General features: G+C 45.9%; 1 protein-coding gene across 4 annotated transcripts in view; it reads left to right on the top strand.

The window, feature by feature from the left end:
* The window catches only part of PLCH2 (phospholipase C eta 2), a 221,822-nt gene that overhangs the window by 178,914 nt on the left and 18,009 nt on the right, over positions 1-24,899 (top strand). For all 4 annotated transcript variants that reach the window (XM_058161025.1, XM_058161024.1, XM_058161026.1 and 1 more), the window contains exons 13-22: positions 2,699-2,857; positions 6,555-6,647; positions 8,288-8,388; positions 9,049-9,146; positions 11,079-11,261; positions 12,363-12,470; positions 13,625-13,749; positions 16,247-16,331; positions 19,334-19,480; positions 23,842-23,921. In XM_058161025.1, the coding sequence (XP_058017008.1) occupies positions 2,699-2,857; positions 6,555-6,647; positions 8,288-8,388; positions 9,049-9,146; positions 11,079-11,261; positions 12,363-12,470; positions 13,625-13,749; positions 16,247-16,331; positions 19,334-19,480; positions 23,842-23,921 (1,179 nt within the window). The remainder of the gene's footprint in view (positions 1-2,698; positions 2,858-6,554; positions 6,648-8,287; positions 8,389-9,048; positions 9,147-11,078; positions 11,262-12,362; positions 12,471-13,624; positions 13,750-16,246; positions 16,332-19,333; positions 19,481-23,841; positions 23,922-24,899) is intronic.

The following is a 24,899-nucleotide window of genomic DNA, read 5'->3' as shown; positions in this document are numbered from 1 at the left end:
CTTTCTTCCTTCTTTCCTTCCTTCCTTCCTTCCTTTCCTTCCTTCCTTCCTTCCTTTCCTTCCTTCCTTCCTTCCCTTCCTTCCTTCTTTCCTTCCTTCCCTTCTCGTTCGCCTTCAATCTTTCCCTGTAGGGTTAAAGCGAAGGATGCCGTATTTTTCCGGGTGTCGCATCCCATATCCGAAATATTCCAACTTTCGCTTTTTTTAACGGTTTTTATTTATTAAATTTATTTATTTATTATTTATTTATTAAATTTCTATACCGCCCTTCTCCCGAAGGACTCAGGGCGGTGTACAGCCAGAATAAAAACACAGAATATATACAATTAAAAGAATTTAAAATGAACTATTACTATACGGCCGATAATTAAAATGATGATTGTCCTCGGCTTTCTCAGGCGGTTTATCACCTCCCCATTTTTGATTTTGTCAATTTAACTTAGCTATAAGTTGGGTTGACAAAACAGCCGCCTGTAAATCCACATTTCAAATGCTTCTAGTCCGGTGATGGCTAACCTTTTTGCCGTCACGTGCCAAAAGCTGGGGGAGCGCAGCGGGGTTGTGTGCGCATGTGCCCGTACCCATAATTCAATGTGCCCCAGCCCCCCGCATGCGTGTGTGACCCCCACCCCACCCCCGCGCTCCCCAACTTTTGCCACGTGATGGCATGGTAGGCCTGTTTTTCACCCTCCCTAGGCTCCGGAGCCTTTCTTGGAGTCTGGGGAGGGCGAAAACCGGCCTTCCCCACCTCACTGGAGGCCCTCCAGAGGCCAGAAACCGCCCGTTTGCCGACTTCCGGTGAGCCCGGAAGGCCCGAAAATCAGATGCGCGCACCAGAGTTGAGCTAGGGCAATGCTCGCGTGCCCACAGATATGGGGCACGCGTGCCATAGGCTGGCTATCACGGTTCTAGTCTCTTCAAGTGGCTTTCCGTCAGAGACCCAACTCTCCGCTCCGTAAAATCCTGGCTCCGCTTTTTTTCCTCCAACTTCATCTTCGTTAGATTGTAATTCGTTTTCTCTCTCTCTCTCCCTCTCTCTTTTTTTAAACCCCTCCCAAAGCAGCATCTGGATGGCCAGCTGCGAACACGGTCATGCTCACCAAAAGCAAACAAAAAGTCCACATGTTGTTGTTGTTTTTTTTTGAGAGAGAGAGCATTATTTGTCATGTGCTTTGGCCAATTAAAGAACCAGAAGTTTAGTTCTTTGGAAAGTACAGCTTACTCAACCGAGGACGCAAAACCGAGCAAGTAATACAACGCAGGCCGTAAGCAGTATTGTATGACGCACCGTTTTAGCGTGCCCTCTTTTAAAAAGTATCCGTCACAAAAGTACCAAAAAAGGACAGGGTTGAACATCCGTCTCAGCAAAATTGAGGGAATCCGAAAACTTTCCCCGGTTTTCTTCATCCTTTGAATCAAGAGACTAGGAATGGTTTGCCCCAATTTCCGAGTGCCGCATTTTTAAAAAAAAAAGAATTTAGACAAACTGGAGTCGCCTTAAGAAAGAGCAGCCGAGGCGAGAGGAGAAATTGGAAATCTTAAACTCTTCATATTTCTGCACGTTTGGTTTTCACGGAGTTCTATGATCCCATTATTGGCGGCGGGGAGGGGGGAACCCTCCAAAAAAACACCTTTGCAACCCGTAAACAAGAATAATTCTGAATTACTCCCATAATGGCAGAGGCAAAACTAATTTTGCTACCCCACTTTGAATCTCCTGGCCTTTGACTGTAGAGTTCTTGAGACGTTCGGCGAAGCCGTCAGCCTTCATTTGTTCTGACATTATCCTTGCGCCTAATCTAAAAACAATTGAACGGAAAAAAACATCTGGGTAACGGCTGATCAAATATTCATAGGCTTGTCACTCAAGGAACCACGCTGATGGGGATCGATTTTTGTTAGCTGCTTGGTTAAACCAAAGTCATGTTTGAAGTGCATCTAGGTCATAATAATACCTGTATAATATAAACATGAGACCGTATAATAGTCTGTCGAGGGAGAAAATGTGATTAAATTCACTTTGGCCTTCATGTGCTTCCTGCTTTCCTTCTTCAGTTCACTTAAGTCCTCAACGTACAGGCCCCCCCCCCAAAAAAAAATTTCTGTTGCTAAGCAAAATCGTTGTTGCGTGGGCTTTGCCTGCTTTTTAGGACCTTTCTCGACACCGTTGTTGAGTGACTCGCCGCGCTTGTGAAGTCAGAAACCCGGGTTGTTAAGTGAATCTGGCTTCCCTCTTGACTTTGGTCGCAGAAGGGGAACGCAGGACCCCGGCGCACTGCAACCGTCGTAAGTACATGTCAGTTGCCAAGCATCTGAGTTTTTTATCATGGGATCGTGGGGATACTGCCGACTGTCATAAGTGGGAAAAATGGTCCTAAGCAGTGGTGGTATTCAGCCAGTTCTATCCAGTTTAGGCGAACCTGTAGCGGCGGCTATGTGTAATCACGTCCCATTTATAGACTTTTGGGACGCTCTGCGCATGCACAGAAGGCCCTGTGCATGCGCAGAGGCGCACAGGTAGCGAAGGTGAGTGACTACTACCCCTGGTCCTAAGTCCCTATTTTTCCCTATTTTTACAACTTCAATAGTTGTAAGTCAAGGACTAGTGTTGAATCCCAGCCGGGAAAGAAACCAAGACTGCATTTTCGCTCGTTTATATCATCCACTTTTCTTTTCTTTTCTTTTCTTTGGCTTCCAGGCTTCTTCGAATAGGAAACGAGTGGAAAACCTCGCCAAGAAGAAACTGGACTCTTTGATCAAGGAATCCAAAATCCGGGACTGCGAAGACCAAAATAATTTTGCCGTCACCACCTTGTCGTCTTCGGGGAAATTGGGGAACAAGCCTGATCTTAAGAAGGTGAGTTTGGAGAAGGCAAGAGGGAGCCAAGCCCGAAAAAGCTTAGCAATAAAACACGAATAAATCACACAATAATAGTTTTGCAAAATAATAATAATATGATAAAATTCGGTAAAATATACATATAATGCCTCCACTTACGACCTCCACAAAACATCCGTTGTTAAGCAAGACGTTTGCTAAGCAGGTTTTGCCCCCTGGTTCGCAAATGTGAGTCCATCCACGCATGCGGCCGGCCTCAAAAACCTGCCTAAATAGGATCCACAATTTCCGCTACCGGTTCGAGGGAACCGGTTGGAACCGGCTGAATGCCACCTCCGTTTGCCCCATTTAATGACCATCCTTCCTTGTTGTTAAGTGAATCACTGCAAGTTGATAACCACATTTCCCCCAGGACCCTGGCATGGGCCGTTTCCTTTCTTCGAATGAATCCTTGCCAGATTTACCTTTTGATAGCTATATTTCTTCACACACACGCATACACCCTCCCCTTTTCATCATTCCTCATAAACCTCTTCGGAGCCGCGAAGCTCGGTATGTAATCGCGGATAATCCTGACGGATCACCAGCGCGGCTCTTTTTCCCCTCCGGAAGGAAAGTTGAGCGATGAACCATTAATGAGGGGTTTTTTTGGGGGGGGGGGGTTCCCCCTGTAATCGTAATAAACATTTACCGGCCACTTAGATTTCTCATTCGTCTTGTGCGTGTGCCATCTAACACGCGGGGACAACGAGGCGTGGAGAACCAGTCTCGGTCCTCCCCTCCTAAGTCATTAATATCACTTTCCAACTGGCTGTCCAGGAGGCAGATGGCAGCCCCTGGCTGGCTGAGCAAGGACTGCTGAACCAACGGGGGTGGGCAGTAGGTTAAGGATCAAGGCCTGGCAACATTACGGAGACAGAATAACAGCGTTGGAAGGGACCTTGGAGGTCTTCTAGTCCAACCCAGCCCCCTGCTTAGGCAGGAAACCCTACGCCGCTTCAGACAAATGCTCATCCAACATCTTCTTAAAAACCTCCAGGGTTAGAACTGTACAGTTTTTAAAAAAACCTATCACGTTTAAGGTAAAGACCAACGCGTACCACACCACGCTACATCAGAAGTCAGAAAAAGCATATTAAACATAGCTACGATTATAACATTGCACTTATTTTATTTCTTCGATGCCGAAGTCACCCAGGGACACCAGTCAATCAAATAACCTGGTTTGCTATATCCAACACCTTCTTAGGAACTTCCAGTGTTGGAGCGTTCACAATTTCTGATGGCAAGCTGTTCTACTGATTCATTGTTCTAACTATCAGGAAATTTCTCCTTAGTTCTAGGTTGCTTCTCTCCTTGATTAGTTTCCACCCGTTGCTTCTTGTCCTGCCCTTTGGAGAATAGCTTGACTCCCTCTTCTTTGGGGCAGCCCCTGAGATATTGGAACACTGCTATCCTGTCACCCCTGGTCCTTCTTTTCATCAAACTAGACACACCCAATTCCTGCAACCGTTCTTCATATGTTTTAGCCTCCAGTCCCTTAATTCTCTTTGTGGCTCTACTCTGCAAGTCTCCACATCTTTCTTACACCATGGCGACCAAAACTGGGTGCAGTATTCCAAGTGTGGCCTTACCAAGGCCTTATAAAGTGGTCTTAACCCTTCACGTGATCTTGAGCTAACCCAGAACGAACCATTAGGAACACGGCTAAGTCATCTTGCATCTCCCTCCTTTCCTTCCAGCTTTTTGCCCCGCTGAGGACAACTAGCAATAGAATAACAGAGTTGGAAGGGACCTCGGAGGTCTTCTAGTCCAACCCCCTGCCTAGTCCTTCCCCCCCTTCTTCTTCGTTCTACCTTTCCTGTAATGAGGTTTTGATTTGCTCTCCTCCCCTCCCTGTTCTCCACCATTCGTTCTCTCTTCCTCGTCCCTCTTGCAGCAGGTGGGTTGATCTATAAAGAAATCAAAAAGAAATCGGAGAGTATTTGCAAGCGTTTTGAAATCGAAGCGAGAGCAGGGTGGCCTTTTTGGGGGAGCACAATGTTCTTGTCAGGGGCCACCAGCGAGCGGTGGGAGGGAGAGAAAACGCGAGGAGAAACGCAGAGGTGGTTTGCCGGGCGTTTTGCAATCTCCTTTTTTCAGAACTCTTGGAGGTTTTATCAAGAAGCTCCCCTCCTCCCTTTCTCCAACTCCTTCATATATTAATTTCGAAATAATTGCCAGATTTCTTACACCCTCAGAAAGACGAAGGGTTGACAGTTCTGATCACCAGTCCTGCTTTTTCCTTCTCTCTCTCTCTCTCTCTCTCTCTCTCATAAGGGTCCTTCATCAGGGACTGGGGCTGCTAGAAAACATTTTGCGGAGGATTTGCTGACATATTGGAAGAAAGGTTGGAGGGAGTGACAGAACTAATAAAAAATGGTTGAGAACCCGTTTTTGTTTTTGTTTTTGGCCCTCCTACCTGCCTTAAATGTGTGACACCATGAGCAGAAAATGCATTGATCCCTTTAGGGGGGGAGGGGAGAAGGCCTCAAAAATCCAGCTGCTAAAATGTGTGTATGTGTGTGAGAGAGAATAGAATAGAATAGAATAGAATAGAATAGAATAGAATAGAATAGAATAGAATAGAATAGAATAGAATAGAATAGAATTTTATTGGCCAAGTGTGGTTGGACACACAAGGAATTTGTCTTTGGTGCATAGGCTCTCAGTGTACATAAAAGAAAAGATACGTTCATCAAAAATCATAAGGGACGACACTTAATGATAGTCAAAGAATATAGAATAGAATAGAATAGAATTGAATAGAATAGAATAGAATAGAATAGAATTTTATTGGCCAAGTGTGGTTGGACACACAAGGAATTTGTCTTTGGTGCATAGGCTCTCAGTGTACATAAAAGAAAAGATACGTTCATCAAAAATCATAAGGGACGACACTTAATGATAGTCAAAGAATATAGAATAGAATAGAATTGAATAGAATTGAATTGAATTGAATTTTATTGGCCAAGCGTGATTGGACACCCAAGGAATTTGTCTCTGGTGCATAGGCTCTCAGTGTACATAAAAGAAAAGATACGTTCATCAAGAATCATAAGATACAACACTTAATAATAGTCATAGGGAACAAATAAGCAATCAAATCATATCGTAAAGCATATATATCATATATCATAGAATAGAATAGAATAGAATAGAATAGAATAGAATAGAATAGAATAGAATAGAATAGAATTTTTTATTGGCCAAGTGTGATTGGACACACAAGGAATTTGTCTTGGTTCGTAAGCTCTCAGTGTACATAAAAAGAAAAGATACCTTCATCAAGAATCATAAGGTACAACACTTAACGATAGTCATAGGGTACAAATTAGCAATCAGGAAAGAGAGAGAAAGACCCACAAAAACCCAGCTGCCAAAAATGTGTGTATCTGTGTATGTGAGAGAGGAGGGGGGGTGGAGAAAAACCAACACAAATCCAGCTGCCAAAAATTATGGGGGGAAATGCCTGGACCAAACTTGCGATTGCTTTAAAAATTAGTCCTTAGTTGGGGAAAGCAAAGGGATTAAGGGGACAAGAGGAAAATTAGCTTTCTTGAGATGCGTTTTAAGAGTGGAAATACACGTAGCTCTCGACTGAACAACCGTTCACTTAGCGAACGATCCCTGATCACCCTGTGCATCGTTGTCTTTTTTTTTTTTGTCCCCGTAGAACAAGCACGAGGAGAACCTGGAATCTGGTGAAGACCCGATCCTCAGCAAACGTCACAACCGATCCCTGATGGGAAGCTTGACCAAACGCAAGGTTACTACTCATTTGTTTCTCGGAAGGAGGGTCTCGGAAGGAGGGTCTGGAATAATTTGCTTGCTGTGCCAAACCAGGCAGCAATCGAGGGACCAATGTCAGACTCATTATTATTTTTTTTAATTTTACCTTTATCCTGGTTTCCCCCATCCACCCACCCACCCCGATGGGAAGAAGAGGGATTTTGACCTTGCAAACAGCCAATTATGTTAATTTCGGTTTCATCACAACCCTTAGGTAGGATCATTTTTCAAAACCGCAAAATTAGGACACGGCAAAGCGGTTAGTCAGGAAACCCGCAAACGCAAGACTCGTGCAGTCTTCTCTCATTTGATTCTGTGCCGACGTCCCTACGGGCGTGAGTTCTAACACTCCGGGATTAAAAAGCAAGTTCAGAACAAATCCATTTTATTTTATTATTTTTTTGCAAAACTGAAAGCAGAGGGAGATGAGGCCGTGTGCTCCAAAGAGGGGGTTATGCATTCCGACTGATACGTATGCGCGTAGTCCAAACCTTATTGCTTTATGTCTATATTTTGCCGTGGTTTTTTTTGTTTTTGTTTTTGTTTTTGTTTTTGCAAACGCTTTCATATTTATAACCGTTTCAGCACGCTGAGAAGAAAAGAGAGAGCTAATGTGGCATGGCGGCAAAGATAACAGATCGGAAGACTCGCTTGTAGGCTTAGAAGTCAACCGGGGAGACTTCTTCCCAGTCCCGACTGCAAATGTCATTTTTGTCTCTCCGGGATTTGTTGTTTACAGTCCTAACGTTGAAAATAACGACCGATTCTTCGCCCAGGAAATGAGCTTCGGGGAGAACCGTCTCTCCTTTGTTATAACAGAGTGATGGCGAACTTTTTCGGCATCCGAGTGACGAAAAGGAAGCACTTCGCGCTCCTCTGGGCCGCGACCAGGAAGAGAAGCTGCCCAGGGGGGGACGCGTGCACGGGAAAATGAACTTCCGGTTTCCGGCATGCGCAGTAGTCACACATTACATCCGGCAGTCGCCGCTACCGGTTCGCGCGATCCGGAGAAAACCGGCTGAATCCCATCACTGATGCTTACGCCGTAAAACGGAAGACCAGCTCTTCCGGTTTCCGGCACTGCCACACGCACAAAAGGCCAGCTGATCCTCATGCACGGCAGAAACCCGGAAGAGGAACGGGCGACGCCGCTCATGCCAGGACACATGGCTCCACGTGCCATTTTGGGCACGCGTGCCGTAGGTTCGCCATCACAGTTATAACAGGTAACCCAACAAGACACACACAGACTTCAGAGGATCATTAGAACTGGACAAAAAACAATGGCTACCAACCTGCCATCCTTCCATTGAGGACTGCACAAGTCAAAAAGAAGGCTGGGAAAATATTTGCAGACCCCCTCACATCCTGGACATAAACTGTTTCATCTCCTACCCTCAAAACAACTCTATAGAGCACTGCACACCAGAACAACTAGACACAAGAACAGTTTTTTCCTAGGCGCCATCACTCGGCTAAACAAAGAATTCCCTCAACACTATCAAACTATTCACTGAGTCTGCACTACTATTAATCTTCTCATCATTCTATTCTGTTCTAACCTGAGGTGTGTTTTCCTCTCTGCCTTTTTTTAATGTTTTTTTTTTTCTAACCCAGAAAAAATCCAGCAAACTCAAGAGGACCCCGAGTTTGGAAGATGGAGAAGACGACTTCGAATGCCAAGGAAACCTAACTAGAACTTCCGTCCATTATAGCAAGTAAGTTTCAACGGTTTCAGGAAAAAGGATCTTAACCCTCCCCCCCCCCAAAAAAAATACTGACTTGCGTCTTTATACAAGTCGCCCTCGACTTAACGACCGCAGTTGAGCCCCAAATCTCTCTTGCTGAGGGAGACATTAACTCCCAAGATTCCTTTGTTAGGAGCGCAAAAAGTTTCTCTCTCACTACAAGCTAACAAGACTGTCTGGCCAGGAGATGAATAATTGTCTGTCACATCTATTCATCTCCATCCCCTGCCTTTTATACCCAGAGCTAGGGTGGGGCTTCGCTAGCAGCAGTGCCTCTTCCGTCCCGAGGACCAGCCCATAGATTTCCACTGCTCTCCTCTCCTCTGCCTTCTGCACATCAGGCACTGGACCCAGCTGTTCCTCCTCTTCCTCATCAGCTATCTTCAGACCTGGGAGTTGTTGACTCTCCATCTGAGGGCTGACGGATGGCTCCACCTCTCTCCCCCTCTGTCTCTCTCTCTCTCTCTCTCTTTCTCTCTCTCTCTGACAGCTCCATTCCCTCTTCCCCCTTTGGAGCTCTCAGGTTGCCTTGATGCTGACCCTGACTCAACAAACCGCATTTGATTCGGCTGCTGGAGGCTGACAGGCCACAACAGGTTACCTTGTTGTTGTTGTTTTTTCTCCCACCAGAACAATTCGGCAAAAGAAAACGATGAAACTCTCCCGGGCTCTCTCGGATCTGGTGAAATACACTCGATCCGTCGGAATCCACGACGTGGAATCGGAAAGTAAGTTTTGTCTACCGTCTTCAAAAAGAATTAAAAGTTCCGTCCGTCTTCCTTTCAAAGCTGGATTGTGTGTTTCCCACCCCAGTGAAGTGGCTTTTACTCAGATAAAGTCAGTCAGGCAGAAAATCATTGCTCCACTGCCCAATTCCTGCAAAGATTTCCCAGGTAACTTGAAAGCCATTTTAACGGCGGATTATGAGACAGGAATATGCTGCAGTTGCCAAAAAAAGCTAACGCAATCCTAGTGTTCTGACCTAGGCTTCCCAAGAGCATGAAACAGACTCCTTGTCCCGACAAAAAACCCCTTTTTCTTAAGTTACTGTGAATTCCTCTCACTCACATCCAGCAAAGTCTTTCAAGGGACAATTTACAGTCACAGACCTTCTCTGGCTTGGGGAGCTGCCAGGCCGATATCTTCAAAACTTGGCAAGGAGTCACGAACCAATTAGGCGAACTAATTGTCTCCTGCAAACTCCACTCCCCTTTCGCTCCTCTTTATTCCCTCTGGGAGGGGCCCTTCATCGTCCATCTGTGGATTTACTCCTGAGTCGACCCTTGTTCTTTAGCTGTTTCTTTATCCTGACAGCTCCGCACATGCGAACACTGGGAACAGGCTCCAGCTGTTTGTCTGCCTCACTGATGTTTGATTTCAAAGGCAGCTGATAACTGTCAGACAGCCCTGGCCCCCTCTCTGCCACCGACACAGAGCCCTCATCAGAGCCTTCCCCAGACTCCAGGACTGGCCCAGGTTCCTCCCCAACCTCCTCACTGTCCGAATCTGCTGGCTGCTGGCGGACCACAAAACCTAGGTTGCATGAATAGTTAGTTTCAAGATCACGGGAAGGGATAGTACTGTTTTATACCCCACTGTTGAGACCACACACCCGTTCCAATTCGGATCACCACAACATCCAACATCCAACATCCAAAAGATATTCAAGACTCTGGAAAGTGTGCCGAGAAGAACCACAAAGACTATCAGAGCTCTTTAAACTAACACAAAAGTTGAACAGCAGAAAGAACTATGTAGGTCTAACAAAGATCTACATAGCAAATGCCTACATTAAACTAGACTGGGTATGTCTAGTTTGATGAAAAGAAGGACCAGGGGAGACATGATAGCAGTGTTCCAATATCTCAGGGGCTGCCCCAAAGAAGAGGGAGTCAAGCTATTCTCCAAAGCACCCAAAGGCAGGACAAGAAGCAATGGATGGAAAGTAATCAAGGAGAGAAGCAACTTAGAACTAAGGAGGAATTTCCAGACTGTGAGAACAATTAATCTGTTGCTTCCTTGCGGGTGCTTTATCACTGGTAGTTTTTAAGATGAGACCGGACAGCCATTTGTCTGGAATGGTGCAGGGTCTCCTGCTTGGATAGAGAGTTGGACTAGAAGACCTCCCAGGTCCCTTCCAACCGTTTGAGTCTATGTTCTACTAGACCAGGGGTCTGCAACCTTAAACACTCAAAGAGCCATTTGGAATCCATTTCCCACAGAAAAGAAAACACCGGGAGCCACAAAACCCTTCCCGGGCCTGACTTATTTCTTGAGCGGCCACAAAACTAGCATACGTAGTTCTGTTTTCTTCTGAAACTTTTCTTTCCTTGGATTTATCCATGATTGGCCTACCAGGGGTTGAAAAGCTCAAATAAATCACGTGCCGGCAGTTGTCACTCATTGGCAGTTGTGACACATATTTTGAGTGACGGGGAGCCGCAGCAGAGGGGTGAAAGAGCCACATGCGGCTCCAGAGCCGCAGGTTGCCGACCCCTGTACCAGACGCTCTTGCTACATGACTAGGTATGGAGCTGCCATTGAGCAACTGGTCATAAGCTGAGGACTACCTATAAATGAAGATACGTTGGGGAAGAGGCGGCCAGATAAGGGAGACATTGACATCCGAGGGGGATAAACGCGGCCTTCCTTTGTCCCAGTTTCTTCCAGCTGGCAGGTCTCCTCCTTCAGCGAAACGAAAGCTCACCAAATCCTCCAGCAAAAACCGGCCCAATATCTCCGCTTCAACCAGCACCAGCTCTCACGGATTTATCCTTCTTCCTACCGGGTGGATTCCAGCAATTTCAACCCTCAGCCTTTCTGGAACGCCGGCTGCCAGTTGGGTAAGGAACCCAGATGTCCTTTTAGCCCCAAACCAACTTTTTCCTTCACGCTTCCGTGCGTCGGTTCTCTACCCTCTTTTTCTGCGGAGGGAGGGGGGAAGGAAATGGCGGAGGCAGAAGCCAAGCGAAAGGAGACGGTCGTGTCAGGGCCGGTTGTCCTGGAGGAAAACTGTAAAGCAGTTCCCCCCACCCCCCCACCCCCGCCTCTCTGTTTAATCGCACAGCTGCTGGTTTTAGCCCAGTTCTTAAAATTAGTCGGTGGAGAATGAAAAGAAAACAATTTATCTCCTTTTTCTTTATTTCTCAGCCATTTTCTGGGGATAGATTGATGATAGATAGATAGATAGATAGATAAATAGATAGATTGATTTTAGATAGAGAGATAGAGAGAGAGAGAGATTAGATAGAGAGATAGAGATAGAGAGATATGAGAGAGAGAGATTAGATAGAGAGAGATAGAGAGATTAGATAGATAGATAGATAGATAGATAGATAGATAGATAGATAGATAGATAGATAGATAGATAGATAGATAGATAGACAGACAGACAGATAGATGAGAGAGAGAGAGAGATTGTAGATAGACGAGAGAGACAGAAAGGGATCTCTTCTATCTACAATATAGAAGAGAGAGTGAGATTATAGTTATTGTACGTAAACAAGATGGATGAATGGATAGATAGATAGATAGATAGATAGATAGATAGATAGATAGATAGATAGATAGATAGATAGATAGGAAATGCTTTCAAAAATGTCTGGATCAGAATTTGCCACTTATAGTCTTGTTTCTCAGTTATTTAGCAATAGCACTTAAGACTTATATACCGCTTCACAGGGCTTTTACAGCCCTCTGTAAGCGGTTTACAGAGGGTCAGCCTCTTGCCCCGCAACCATCTGGGTCCTCATTTTACTAGATCCGGTCCTCAGCCTGATCTCAGGCTGAGTCAACCTTGAGCCAGTCAGGATCAAACTCCTGGCAGGCGGCAGAGTCAGCCTTCATTCTGAGCGCTGCGCCACCACGGCTCAGTGGTTAGAATGCGGTATTGCAGGCTGACTCTGCTCGGCTCCTGATGTTTCCCATTTTTCCGTCCGTTGCAGTGGCGCTGAACTACCAATCCGAAGGGAGAATGCTGCAGCTCAACCGCGCCAAGTTCGGCGCCAACGGGAATTGCGGCTACATCCTCAAACCCAAGTGCATGTGTCAAGGTAAGAACTCTGCCTCACCGTCTTCTCCCAGGAGACTCTTCCAGGGTTTCTCAACCCTGGGGAATTCTGGGAGTTGAAGTCCAGACAGCTTAAAGTTGCCAAGGTTGAGAAACCTGGTTCCCGTTCCATGGACTCCTTTGGTCTGCTTTGCCTTTCCAATCGTCCTCCGCTTTCTTGGGCCAGGCCTTGTTGCTCTTCGCGGGAAGCATCTCTTCATTCTCCCAGCATCCTCTCGTAGTATGGAAAGGCTCCCAGAGAGCAAACCCCACTCCCTTCTAGCACTGATGATGTTACTTAGTTGGGTAATGAAATTTCTGCAAATTTACAACCAAGCTTGGAAGGTACCAAGGATCCACAGTAGTTCTCCTCCTCCTCTTCCTCCTCCTCCTCCTCCTCCTCCTCCTCCTCCTCCTCCTCCTCCTCCTCCTCCTCCTCCTCCTCCTCCTCCTCCTCCACAACCTCTCTCCCTTCTAGCACTGATGGAGTTACCTAGTTGGGTAATGAAACTTCTGCAAGAAAACCACTCAGCTCAGAGACCACCAAGGACCTCACAGTCCTCCTCTTCTACTTCTTCCTCCTCTTCCTCTCCTCCTCCTCCTCCTCCTCTCCACCAACTACATTCCCTTCTAGCACTGATGGAGTTACCTAGCTGGGTAATGAAACCTCTGCAAGAAAACCACCCAGCTCAGAGAGTACCAAGGACCCCACAGTTGTTCTCTTCCGCCTCCTCCCCCCCCCTTTTTTTAATTTGCATTTATTTCCCGCCCTTCTCCGAAGACTCAGGGCGGCTTACACTACGTTAGCAATAGTCTTCATCCTATTTGTATATTTATATACAAAGTCAACTTATTGCCCCCCAACAATCTGGGTCCTCATTTTACCTACCTTATAAAGGACGGAAGGCTGAGTCAACCTTGGGCCTGGTGGGACTAGAACCTGCAGTAATTGCAGGCAGCTGCTGTTAATAACAGACTGTCTTAGCAGTCTGAGCCACAGAGGCCCCTTGCTGTAAGAACGCTTCCCACAACATGTCTGGACCCATCTTCCTGGGTCCAGAGACACCTCTCCCCCTCACGCCCCCCAACAGAAAAGAAACATGGGTCCAACCCCGCCCGACCTTTCTACTATGCGTCCCTTCTGCGAATCTCTTCCAGGCATCTTTAACCCCAATTCCGAAGATCCGCTGGCCGGCCAGATGAAAAAGCAACTCGTCTTAAGGGTCATCAGCGGACAGCAGCTCCCGAAACCACGCGATTCCATGCTTGGAGACCGAGGCGAGGTAAGCCCCCATTTTTTTCACGGCCGCCGTAACTCTGAATGGTCAGTAAATGAACTGGATTACCTCTAGCGGATGATGAGACTTGCTGCTTTTCTCTTGTCCGCAGGAAACAACTCCGACTTTTGTTGTTGTTAGACAGACAGACAGACAGACAGACAGACAAAAGTAGATGACAGAGAGAGAGAAATGATAGATGAGAGAGAAAACTAGATAGAGAGAAATGATGGATGGATGGATGGATGGATGGATGGATGGATGGATGGATGGATAGATAGATAGATAGATAGATAGATAGATAGATAGATAGATAGATAGATAGATAGATAGATAGATAGATAGATAGATAGATAAGATAGATAGATAGATAGATAGATAGATAGATAGATAGATAGATAGATAGATAGATAGATAGATAGATAGATAGATAGAAAGATAGAGATGAGAGAAATGACAGAGAGAGAGAGAGAGAGAAATGATATAGATAGATAGACAGACAGGCAGATAAATAAGAGAAATGATAGATAGATAGATAGATAGATAGATAGATAGATAGATAGATAGATAGATAGATAGATAGATAGATAGATACCGTAGATAAATGATAGATAGATAGACCAGGTCTTCCGGTTTATGGCACTGCCACACGTACGAAGACCAGTGGATCGTTGCATGCGCATGCGGGGCAATAATCAGAAGAGGAACGGGCGACGCCATGCGTGCCAGGCAACATGGTTCCATGTGCCACGCGTGCCATAGGTTCGCCATCACAGGTCTAGGGTCTCCTGCCTGAGAGGGGGTTGGACTAGAAGACCTCCAAAGTCCCCTCCAACTCTATTCTGATGGACTAGTTTGCTTTTTTTCCTTTCCTTTCCTTTCCCCCCCACCCCCTCCCAAGAAAGCAGGTCTGTTTGCAAGCTGGGCTTCAACGCTCCACCCCCACCCCTCCTCCTCGACCACTACAAGATCCATCATGCAGCCTCGTTGTTGTTTTTTTCCCCTTTTCGTTTTTTGAAAAGAAAGATTACGCAACCCGTTCCTTTCCCTGGAGGGGGTTTAGCAGGTGCTTGGCCGGTTCCCTTTGTGCAGGAAAAAAAGAACCGAGTTGGCTTTATTGTGTCCAGGGTGCCTCTGGGGGGCGGGACGGGGGTTTCAGGAAAGAGTTGCCAAGACCCTCCATCAAATTGACAGGCCTCTATTCACCAGGCCTGCCTGGAAGGAGTAGGCCGGGGTGGGGTGGTGGGTGGGAGGATGTGGGGAACCGACACGGCAAAATAAATAAATAAACCTCCCAGCCAAACAGACCCCAAATCTCCCTGTAAAACAAGCTTAAGCCGTTGAGTTTGTCAGCAGCCAAGACCGATGGCTTCCTTTGGACAGAGCCCTGTTTGAACGGGGGCGGGCGCTGCTCCAATTTTTTTTTTCCCCTCTCCCCCTTTCACCCCATCCCTTAAAGCAGGATTTATTTTGCCTTTGAGCAAAATGTTGGGTGTTGTCGTGGTTTTTTTTTCTTCTTTTAATTGGGGGCTCCGTGTAATCCTTGCGGGTGGTTTTTTTTCCTCTCCGCGGCCGTTAATTGGCCTGTCCAGGGGAAAGAAAAAAAAAATAGCATTGAATTCCGTCTTTAATCATTCTTTCTTGCTTGGGGAGCCCCCTCCCCCCATCTCCCCAGTTTGAGTACCAAAGATGGGGACCGGCACGCCATAACACGTATGTAATGGCGTGTTGTCGTGGATTCAAATAACCCCCGACGCCCTCAAAAAGCAGGGGGTTGGACTAGAAGACCTCCAGGGTCCCTTCCAACTCTTTTGTTCTATTCCAATTCTTTTCTCTTCTGCAAGTTGACTCAAACAAAAGTATGTTTTTTTAAACAATTTATTTATACATTTTCAGTTTACATACCTAAGTGCTTTGTGAGCAGTGTATTGTCTGGATCCATTCGCTTACATAATATCACACTTTACACAAAAGTACCAGTTTGGGCAATAGGTAATAAAAAAAATGCTTTAACAAGTACAAAAAAAATGCTCGAGGATCGCTCAGCATAGCTGATTGTCACAAGCTTTTTTTTTTACTTTTTTTAGCAGTTTTTAACTACCTATTGCCCGAACCAGTAGTAAAAAAATGCTTTAAAAAGTTTTTTAAAAAGTTCTAAGGATCAGCTATGCCGTGCGATCCTCGGACCGTTTTTTTTACTTTTTAAAGCATTTTTTTTACTACCGGTTCAGGCGAACCGGTAGCATTTTTCCTACCGGTTCGGACGAACCGCCCCAAACCGGTAACATTTCACCCCTGGTTTGGTCCATCTCCAGATCAAATGGGTAGCCGATGTGGGAAAAGCTGTCTTCTTAAGAGAACCATCAATTAATGTCTCTCTTAAATCAATTAATTAAGATTTTAACGGCCCACCGAAGAAAGCCATCAAGTTGAGGAAAGACTCCGCGATTCAGCTCCGCTTGGTGACGTTTTTTCTATTTTATTTATTTCGCCTCTTTTCCAGATCATAGATCCGTTCGTGGAAGTCGAAGTGATCGGATTGCCCATGGACTGTTGCAAAGAGCAGACCAGAGTTGTGGATGACAACGGTAGGGCTTCTCAGTCCTTAATTCTTAATTCACTCTTTCCTGCGATCTCCGTAGGACATCTTGCAGTGATTCCTCGAGTCCTAGGATGGATGAAAGCCTCCACAAATTCATTTAATTTTGTCGCTATCCATGTAGAACATCTGCTTAGTGTCATTGACGGGTTGGCTGTTTTAGCATCTGCTGCGGGAATTGTGGGCACTTGACAACTTCCAAGCAATTTTGCTTCCATGTTAGAACAGCTGGCTGCCTCAAGAAAAATTCCTCCTAATGGGTTTTTTTTCCCCCACTTCATATTTTACTCCAAAAAAAAACACACGCATAATTCAGAACTCTTTTTTTTTTAACAGAAACAAACAAACAAAAGAAACAAGACATTAAAAATATACTTTTTCCCCCCCCAGTGTCCTGGTTTCTTTTGTTTTTCTTTTCTTTTGTTTGTTTATTTCTGGAAGTTCCTCCTAATGTTTTTTTTTTCTCCTCCACTTCATATTTTACTCCCAAAAAATACAACACTCCAAACTGTTTAAAGAGAAACCAAGAGACAAAACAAAGGCAAATTAAAAGTGCACTTTTTTTCAATGTCTTTCTTTTTGTTTGCTTGTTTGTTTCTGGAAGTTCCTCCTAATGTTGATTGAAAAGCAGTATCTCAGGGTGCTTGGAAGAAGGACGAGGGGCAGAAGGCCATAGTCAATCAATCAGAATAGAGCTGGAAGGGACCTTGGAGGTCTTCTAGTCCAACCCCCTGCTCAAGCAGGAGGCCCTGTACAATATCAGACAAATGGCTTGTCCAGTCTTTTCTTAAAAACCTCCAGCGATGGAGCACCCAGGACTTCTGCTGGCAAGCAGTTCCACTGGTTAATTGTCCTCACTGTCAGTAAGTTTCTCCTTAATTCCAGGTTGGTTCTCTCCTTGATTAGTTTCCAGTCAAACTATTCTCAAAAACATCAAAAGGCAAGACAAGGAACAAGGGATGGAAACTAACCAAGGAGGGAAGCAAACTAGAACTAAGGAGAAATTCCCTGAAAGTGAGAACAATTAATCAGTGGAACAGAATGTGTGGGTGCTTCATCGCTGAAGGCTTCCAAAAAGAGACTGGACAGCCATTTGACTGAAATGGTCGAGGGTTGAGCAGGGGGGGTTGGACTAGAAGACCTCCAAGGCCCCTTCAAACCCGTATTATTCTATGCTCTACGCCAGGGGTATCAAACTCAAGGCCCAGGGACAGGATGAGGCCCATGATGTGGTTGAATCCAGTGGTAAAATTCAAAATTTTCCCTACCCTACCGGTTGTGTGGGCGTGGCTTGGTGGTGGTGGGGTCATGTGACTGGGTGGGCGTGGCCTACTCTTCTTTTTAACAGAAACAAACAAACAAAAGAAACAAGACATTAAAAATATACTTTTTCCCCCCCAGTGTCTTGGTTTCTTTTGTTTTTCTTTTCTTTTGTTTGTTTATTTCTGGAAGTTCCTCCTAATGTTTTTTTTTCTCCTCCACTTCATATTTTACTCCCAAAAAATACAACACTCCAAACTGTTTAAAGAGAAACCAAGAGACAAAACAAAGGCAAATTAAAAGTGCACTTTTTTTCAATGTCTTTCTTTTTGTTTGCTTGTTTGTTTCTGGAAGTTCCTCCTAATGTTGATTGAAAAGCAGTATCTCAGGGTGCTTGGAAGAAGATACGGACGAGGGGCAGAAGGCCATAGTCAATCAATCAGAATAGAGCTGGAAGGGACCTTGGAGGTCTTCTAGTCCAACCCCCTGCTCAAGCAGGAGGCCCTGTACAATATCAGACAAATGGCTTGTCCAGTCTTTTCTTAAAAACCTCCAGCGATGGAACACCCAGAACTTCTGCTGGCAAGCAGTTCCACTGGTTAATTGTCCTCACTGACAGTAAGTTTCTCCTTAATTCCAGGTTGCTTCTCTCCTGGATTAGTTTCCAGTCAAACTATTCTCAAAAGCATTAAAAGGCAAGACAAGAAACAAGGGATGGAAACTAACCAAGGAGCGAAGCAAACTAGAACTAAGGAGAAATTCCCTGAAAGTGAGAACAATTAATCAGTGGAACAGAATGTGTGGGGGCTCCATCGCTGAAGGCTTCCAAAAAGAGACTGGACAGCCATTTGACTGAAATGGTCGAGGGTTGAGCAGGGGGGGTTGGACTAGAAGACCTCCAAGGCCCCTTCCAACCCGTATTATTCTATGCTGTACGCCAGGGGTGTCAAACTCAAGGCCCAGGGACAGGATGAGGCCCATGATGTGGTTGAATCCAGCGGTAAAATTCAAAATTTTCCCTACCCTACCGGTTGTGTGGGCGTGGCTTGGTGGTGGTGAGGTCATGTGACTGGGTGGGCGTGGCCTACTCTTCTTTTTTTAGCATTTTTTAACTAAAAATAAGTTTTTTTAAAAGTTCCGACAATCAGCTGTGCCTGTGATTGTCAGAACCTTTTTTTTTTTTTTACTTTTTTAAAGCATTTTTTTTTACTACTGGCTCTGGCAAACCGGTAGCATTTTTTAACTACCGGTTCGGGTGAACCGACCCGAACCGGTAGCATTTCACCCCTGGCTGGATCCCTCCCTTCAAAAACATAAGGGGCCGGCCTGCATCGCTTCGGACCAGTCTTCCCAATGCAAAGAGGAAACGTCAGGCCAGCAGTTTGGGGACTGGGGTCAAGCTGGCCATGCCCACTTGGTTGGCCACACCCACCCAGTTGGCGAAGGCCCCCTCCCGAGATCAACCACAGCCCTGATGCGGCCCTCAATAAAATTGAGTTTGACACCTCTGCTCTATGCCTACCAGTGCTTTGAAGAGTAAACCAATCCCCCTTCTTCTCTATGGAATCTATACATACGGCTGGCTAAGGAATTCTGGGAGTTGAAGTCCACACATAACTCTCGGCGGCTGGCTGGGAGTTGAAGTCCGCCCCACGCCAAGGTAGAGAAACCCTGGTCCGTCGTTAATGCTCAGGAAGGCCCATTCATTTCTCCTGCCTCTTGGTTCTGCAGGTTTCAATCCGATGTGGGAAGAAACCTTGGTCTTCAACATCGGCATGCCAGAGATCGCCCTGGTGCGTTTCCTGGTCTGGGACCACGATCCCATCGGGAGGGATTTTATCGGTCAGAGGACGATCGCCTTTACATCCATGATGCCAGGTAAGACGTGTTGTGACCGAGGCCCAAGTAGTGATGACTAAACATAATTCAGTCCTCAACAAACTTTTTTTGTTAAAACAGCTGAGAATGAATTCGTTCTCAGCTTCGTCCAAAACAAAATTCATAATAACCAGACCCTCGGCCTTATCACCAACCTTTGATGCCTTTGGCAACCTGCCAAAGGCTTTTCTTGGCAAAAAAAACCCCACAAAGTTCAAGAGCCGCTGAGAAGAAGCACGGGAATCAACGTTGCTTTTCTAAAAAGAACCCAACGGCTCGTTGCTGCTCTTTTAAGCCTTATGGGAGGAGCCAGTCATCTCCTGGCCTTACTCCCGAGTCGTCCTTTTTGTTTCAGCTGCTTTTGCCTTCTGGCAGCTCTTCGCATGCGTGCACTAGGAACAGGCTTCTCCTGTTCCTCTGCCTCTCTGCTGTCTGCCTCTGAAGGCTCCCGAGTCAGCGCATCGCTCCCAGATGGCTGTGACCCCATCTCTGCCTCCGACGCAGAGCCCTCGTCCGGGCCTTCCCCTAACTCCAGGACTGGCCCATTGTCCTCCCCAGCCTCCTCACTGTCTGACTCCGCTGCCAGGTGCGCGGGCTGCTGGCGGGCCACAACAAGACTGACCTCATACAGCATTGCTTGTTTTCTCCCATTTCCTCTCTGATATTCTGGCTCTGTAGCATTTGCCCGTTTCACGTAGGTACCAACCAGACATTAAAGAGAATATCTCTGGGTGGGTATGCCCAAAATCTTCCTTTCAAGCTGGTATCCTCCCGGGGGAACGCAAAGAGAGAGAAAAAAACCTCGCTTGAAAGCTCAAAGTTAGTCCTTTGAACATCTGACGTTAGTGGAAGCCACAGCAAAAGGACCACGGATATCAACCTCTTCTCCCTCGCCCTGTTCCTCCTGCCAATCATAACCAAAGTCGTTTCTCTGAATTGCTGGTTATCTCTGCCAATGTTCCTTTGGCTCATCCCCAAATCTATGGAGAAAAACTTCAAAGCGTGGGCATTCGTTTTTTTATTTTTCTGGTGGGTCTTCAAACGAGACTGTCATTTTCATTGGCAGCCCAAGATCAGCTGCAAAATGAAGGCTGATAATGACAGTTAAAAGCCAGCTGCTTTTAATACCTGCTGTTGTGGCCCGTCAGCGGAGCTGGAAGCAGATTCGGACAGTGAGGAGGTTGGGGAGGAACCTGGGCCAGTCCTGGAGTCTGGGGAAGGCTCTGATGAGGGCTCTGCTTCGGTGGCAGAGAGAGGGCCAGGGCCATCTGACAGTTGTCAACTGCCTTCGGAGTCAGACATCAATGAGGCAGACATTGTTCTCAGTGTGCGCATGCGCAGAGTTGCCAGAGGAAGGGAACAGCTAAAGACAAGGGTCGACTCAGGAATAAAGCCACAGGTGGGTGATGAAGGGCTCCTCCCAGAAGGAATAAAAGAGGAGGGAAAGGGGACTGGAGTTTGCAGGAGACAATTAGTTCACCTAATTGGTTCATGACTCCTTGCCAAGTTTTGAAGATATCGGCCTGGCAGCTCCCCAAGCCCAGATAAGGTCTGTGACTGTAAATTCTCCCTTGAAAGTCTTTGCTGGGTGTGAATGAGAGGAATTCACAGTAACTTAATAAAAAATGGTTTTTTTGTCGGGGTCAAGGAGTCCGCTTCATGCTCTTGGCAAGCCTAGGTTAGAACATCTGCAAAAATGGGAAGGTTACGAATGAATCTCTCCTCTCCCCTCCACCCCAAGCCTTTGGGTCTCTCCTTTGGGTCACGCGAGTGCCAGAGATGGGTTTCAGCAGGTCCTGACCAGTTCTGGAAAACCGGTAGCAGATATTTTGAGTAGTTCGGAGAACTGGCAAATACCATCTCTGGCTGGCCCCAGAGTGGGGTGGGAATGGAGATTTTTACAATATCCTTCGCCTGGAGTGGGGAGGGAATGGAGATTTTACAGTATCCTTCCCCTGCCACGCCCACCAAGCCACAGAACCGGTAGTAAAAAAATTTGAAACCCACCACTGGGCGAGCGCATGCACATCCGCCAGGGCCTTTCCAGGTGAGATCACACACACACACACACACTGTTTTTCCATCTATCCCTCTGTCCTTCCTTCTTCGTTCTTCGCTTCACAGCTGCGGGGGCTGGGGGGGAACCCCTCTGTGGCTTTGAAAGAGAAGCACGACCAAAAGACAACATAAATTATGACAACCCGCATGCCGGCAAATCAATTAGAAAAGTTGTGGTTGTCAGCAGGAGCTCTGTTCTTTGATAACAAGAGAGAGAGAGGGGGTGGGGGCTGTGTTTGAATTCCACCAAGGACGCTCCACTGACAGATGCAATATGGTAGCAGGATATGAAAGACGAACCGACAATAAATTAAAGATCTGAAAATTTGGGAGGCTCGTCTTGCTAATGCCAACACTGCCTGGCTGCAACATCTTCCAAGTAGTTTTGGATCCCGGAGGGTTCTTTTTTTTAATTTGTTTTTTCTTTCTTTCTTTCTTTATTAATTTATACTATAAAATGCAAACGAAAATAGTAGGAGAAGAAGGGAGGGGAAAGTATAGAAAAGAAGGGAAAAATTAAAAAAAAAAGGCATTGATTTCCAGCTTCCAGTAGAATAAGATAATAGCATCAAACCTCAACTTTTACATAAACTACGGTAGCCATTTCTATAACAACAAACCTATTAAACTGGTAAAACCCAAAATCAACTTTTCGTATATATATATACGAAACGTCGCCAAGACTTCCAATTTTACACGGGAGAAAACCCGAATAACCAAAGACCTACATACAAACACCTGTGAAAACCTCAGAAAACATATATATATATATAGATATATATGTAGATCTTTGGTTGTTCGGGTTTTCTCGCGTGTAAAATTGGAAGTGTCTTGGCGACGTTTCGATGAAGTCTCATTCGTCATCTTCAGGCTTCAGCTTCGTGCTTCTGGTAGCAATGTGTGATCGCAGCTGTTTCTTCCTAGCCTGAAGATGACGAATGAGACTTCGTCGAAACGTCGCCAAGACACTTCCAATTTTACACGGGAGAAAACCCGAACAACCAAAGACCTATATACAAACACCCGTGAAAATCTCAGAAAACAAATATATATATGTGTGTGTGTGTGTGTGTGTGTGTGTGTGTGTGTGTGTATTTTGCCACCTCAAGCACAAAGTCCAGAAACAGTTTCCAAGTAGAAACTAAAGTAGTTGTGGGGTGTTGTTGTTTTTTTTTCCCCGCCACTTGGATCAAAGCGGTCCGTTTGGCCATCTCTGCTAACTCCCATCAACTTTTTCAACCGCTTGTCCGTTGTGGGCATCAAAGTGTCCTTCCAACACCCAACTAGAGAACAACATCAGTGCTAGAAGAAAGCGGGGTTTGTAGAGAGGAGGAGGAGGAGCTGTGAGGTCCTTGGTGCTCTCCGCGGTTAGTTGTTTTCTTGCAGACGTTTCATGACCCAGCTAGGTTACGTCATCAGTGCTGGAAGGCAGTGAGGTTAGGTGAATGGAGGAGAAGGACTGCAAGATCCTTGGTGCTCTCAGAGCTTGATTGTTTTCTTGTAGACATTTCATTACCTTCCTAGCTACCATCATCAATGTTACAAGGTTTGCTTTCTGTTTATATGCCTTAGAAATATCAATTTTTTCCCCCCAACTGTTTCTTATTAATGGATAATTTCTCCTTAACCCAATATAAGTTGACCGGTTCTGAGCCTTTTCTCTTAGCTTCCTTCTCTTGCTAGTCATTGGCCACACATTTATTTATTATTATTTTTTGACATCTCCCTACTGCTAGATCCTGGTCTCGGCTCAACCTTAACGTTCATCTACTGTCCTTCCTTCTTTCTTCTCCGGGCAACCACGAATTCCTCTCCGACCAGAAATGGGGAGACCCCGGAAGGAGATTTGGGCTAAAGGCAGGGGTGGGATTGAAAAATTTTAGCAACCGGTTCTCTGCCCAGTTGCTGGGTGGGCGTGGCCATGGGGGCGTGGCCTACGCGGCCTCCTGCACCGTGGCCAGGGGGGTGCATTTTTGGGGCTCCCCGACTCCGGACGCTTTCCTCAAGCTTCCCCCGGGAATCGGAGGCCAGAAACAGGCCCGTTTTCGGAACTTCTGGGAGGCTCGCTTTTCGCCCTTCCAGACCCTCCGCGCAGGCCCTGCACTAACCTCGCACCCAAAATGGGCCGCGTGGAGACTCCTGGGAAGGTAGGGGCATGGTGGGCGGGGTCAGCCAGTCCTTACAACTACCGGTTCGGCAAACCGGATGCAAAATTAGCATCCGGTTTTCCCGAACCGGCTGAGTCCCACCCCTGGCTAAAGGAGACAATAAGCCATCATTCACCCCACTTTCCTTGCTTCCAGGCTATCGACATGTATACCTCGAAGGTATGGAGGAAGCTTCCGTCTTTGTTCACGTAGCCGTCAACGACGTTTGTGGTAAGGTGAGTAGCCCTGGGCGTCCCAGGCGTGCAAACCTCTCTAGAACTGAGGTTCACTTCCAGATGTGTCGGTTAGTGTTTGAAATGATCTACCCGAATTTCTGTCTATGCGGATTCTCCAACATCTAGGTCAAGGTTTTCCCAAAGGTGCATTTCCATTGGATTCTCTTGAGGGGTTTTTTCGCCCTTGAAAAGGTTTCGCTACTCATCCTAGAAGCTTCTTCGGTTCTAACTGAAGAAGTCAGAACCGAAGAAGCTTCTGGGATGAGAAGCGAAACCTTTTCAAGGAAAAAAAAACAACAGCAAGAAGAAAGTCCACTTGCCTTTAAGGAAAGCATCTTTGGGCCTTCCCAATCTATTACAGCTATTTCTATAATCAAGAGGTTCATATATACATTTTTTTTTTTAAAGAAAAATCAATCCTCAAAATATTTCTGCGCGTGCTTCATCTTTCTAGCTTTGCCCACAAAACTCAGCCAACACCCTTGGCCAAACCTGTCCTAGCTGCAGTTGTGTATCTTCACAAGTACCACGAAGTAGCCATGTTTCAGCTAACAACACGACGATTGGGAAAATCCCGGTCCTATCCAGATTTCAGACTATAGAACTCTGCGAAGTTGTTTTTCCCAGCTAGTAACGCAGCCAACGCTCCAGTCTTCAAGAAGTTTTTTTTTTAAAGTGGCTAAAAAGAAAGAATTAACATTTTCACGCTGCTTAGGGAGGAAGTTCTTTTTTTTTTTTTCCTGCGTAGGTCGACGCCGGCAATAAAATCTGACCCTTTATACTGTGTTAGCATTTTTGAATAGGGTTCAAATCACAGCTTGTTTAAATGTTATGGTCACAGTTCGGAAAAGGGTTTCTTCAATTTTTCTTTTTCGTTCTGAATGCTGGACATTCAGGGAAAAAAGTCTACCTGTAACTGGTTTTTTTAAAAAAAAAATTTTCCTGTCCAATTTTATTCTCTCTCTCTCTCCATCCCCC

Source organism: Ahaetulla prasina, chromosome 18 (genome assembly GCF_028640845.1).
Source record: "Ahaetulla prasina isolate Xishuangbanna chromosome 18, ASM2864084v1, whole genome shotgun sequence".
NCBI classification, from domain to species: Eukaryota; Metazoa; Chordata; class Lepidosauria; order Squamata; family Colubridae; genus Ahaetulla; species Ahaetulla prasina.
This window is presented reverse-complemented; position numbering and strand designations above follow the sequence as displayed.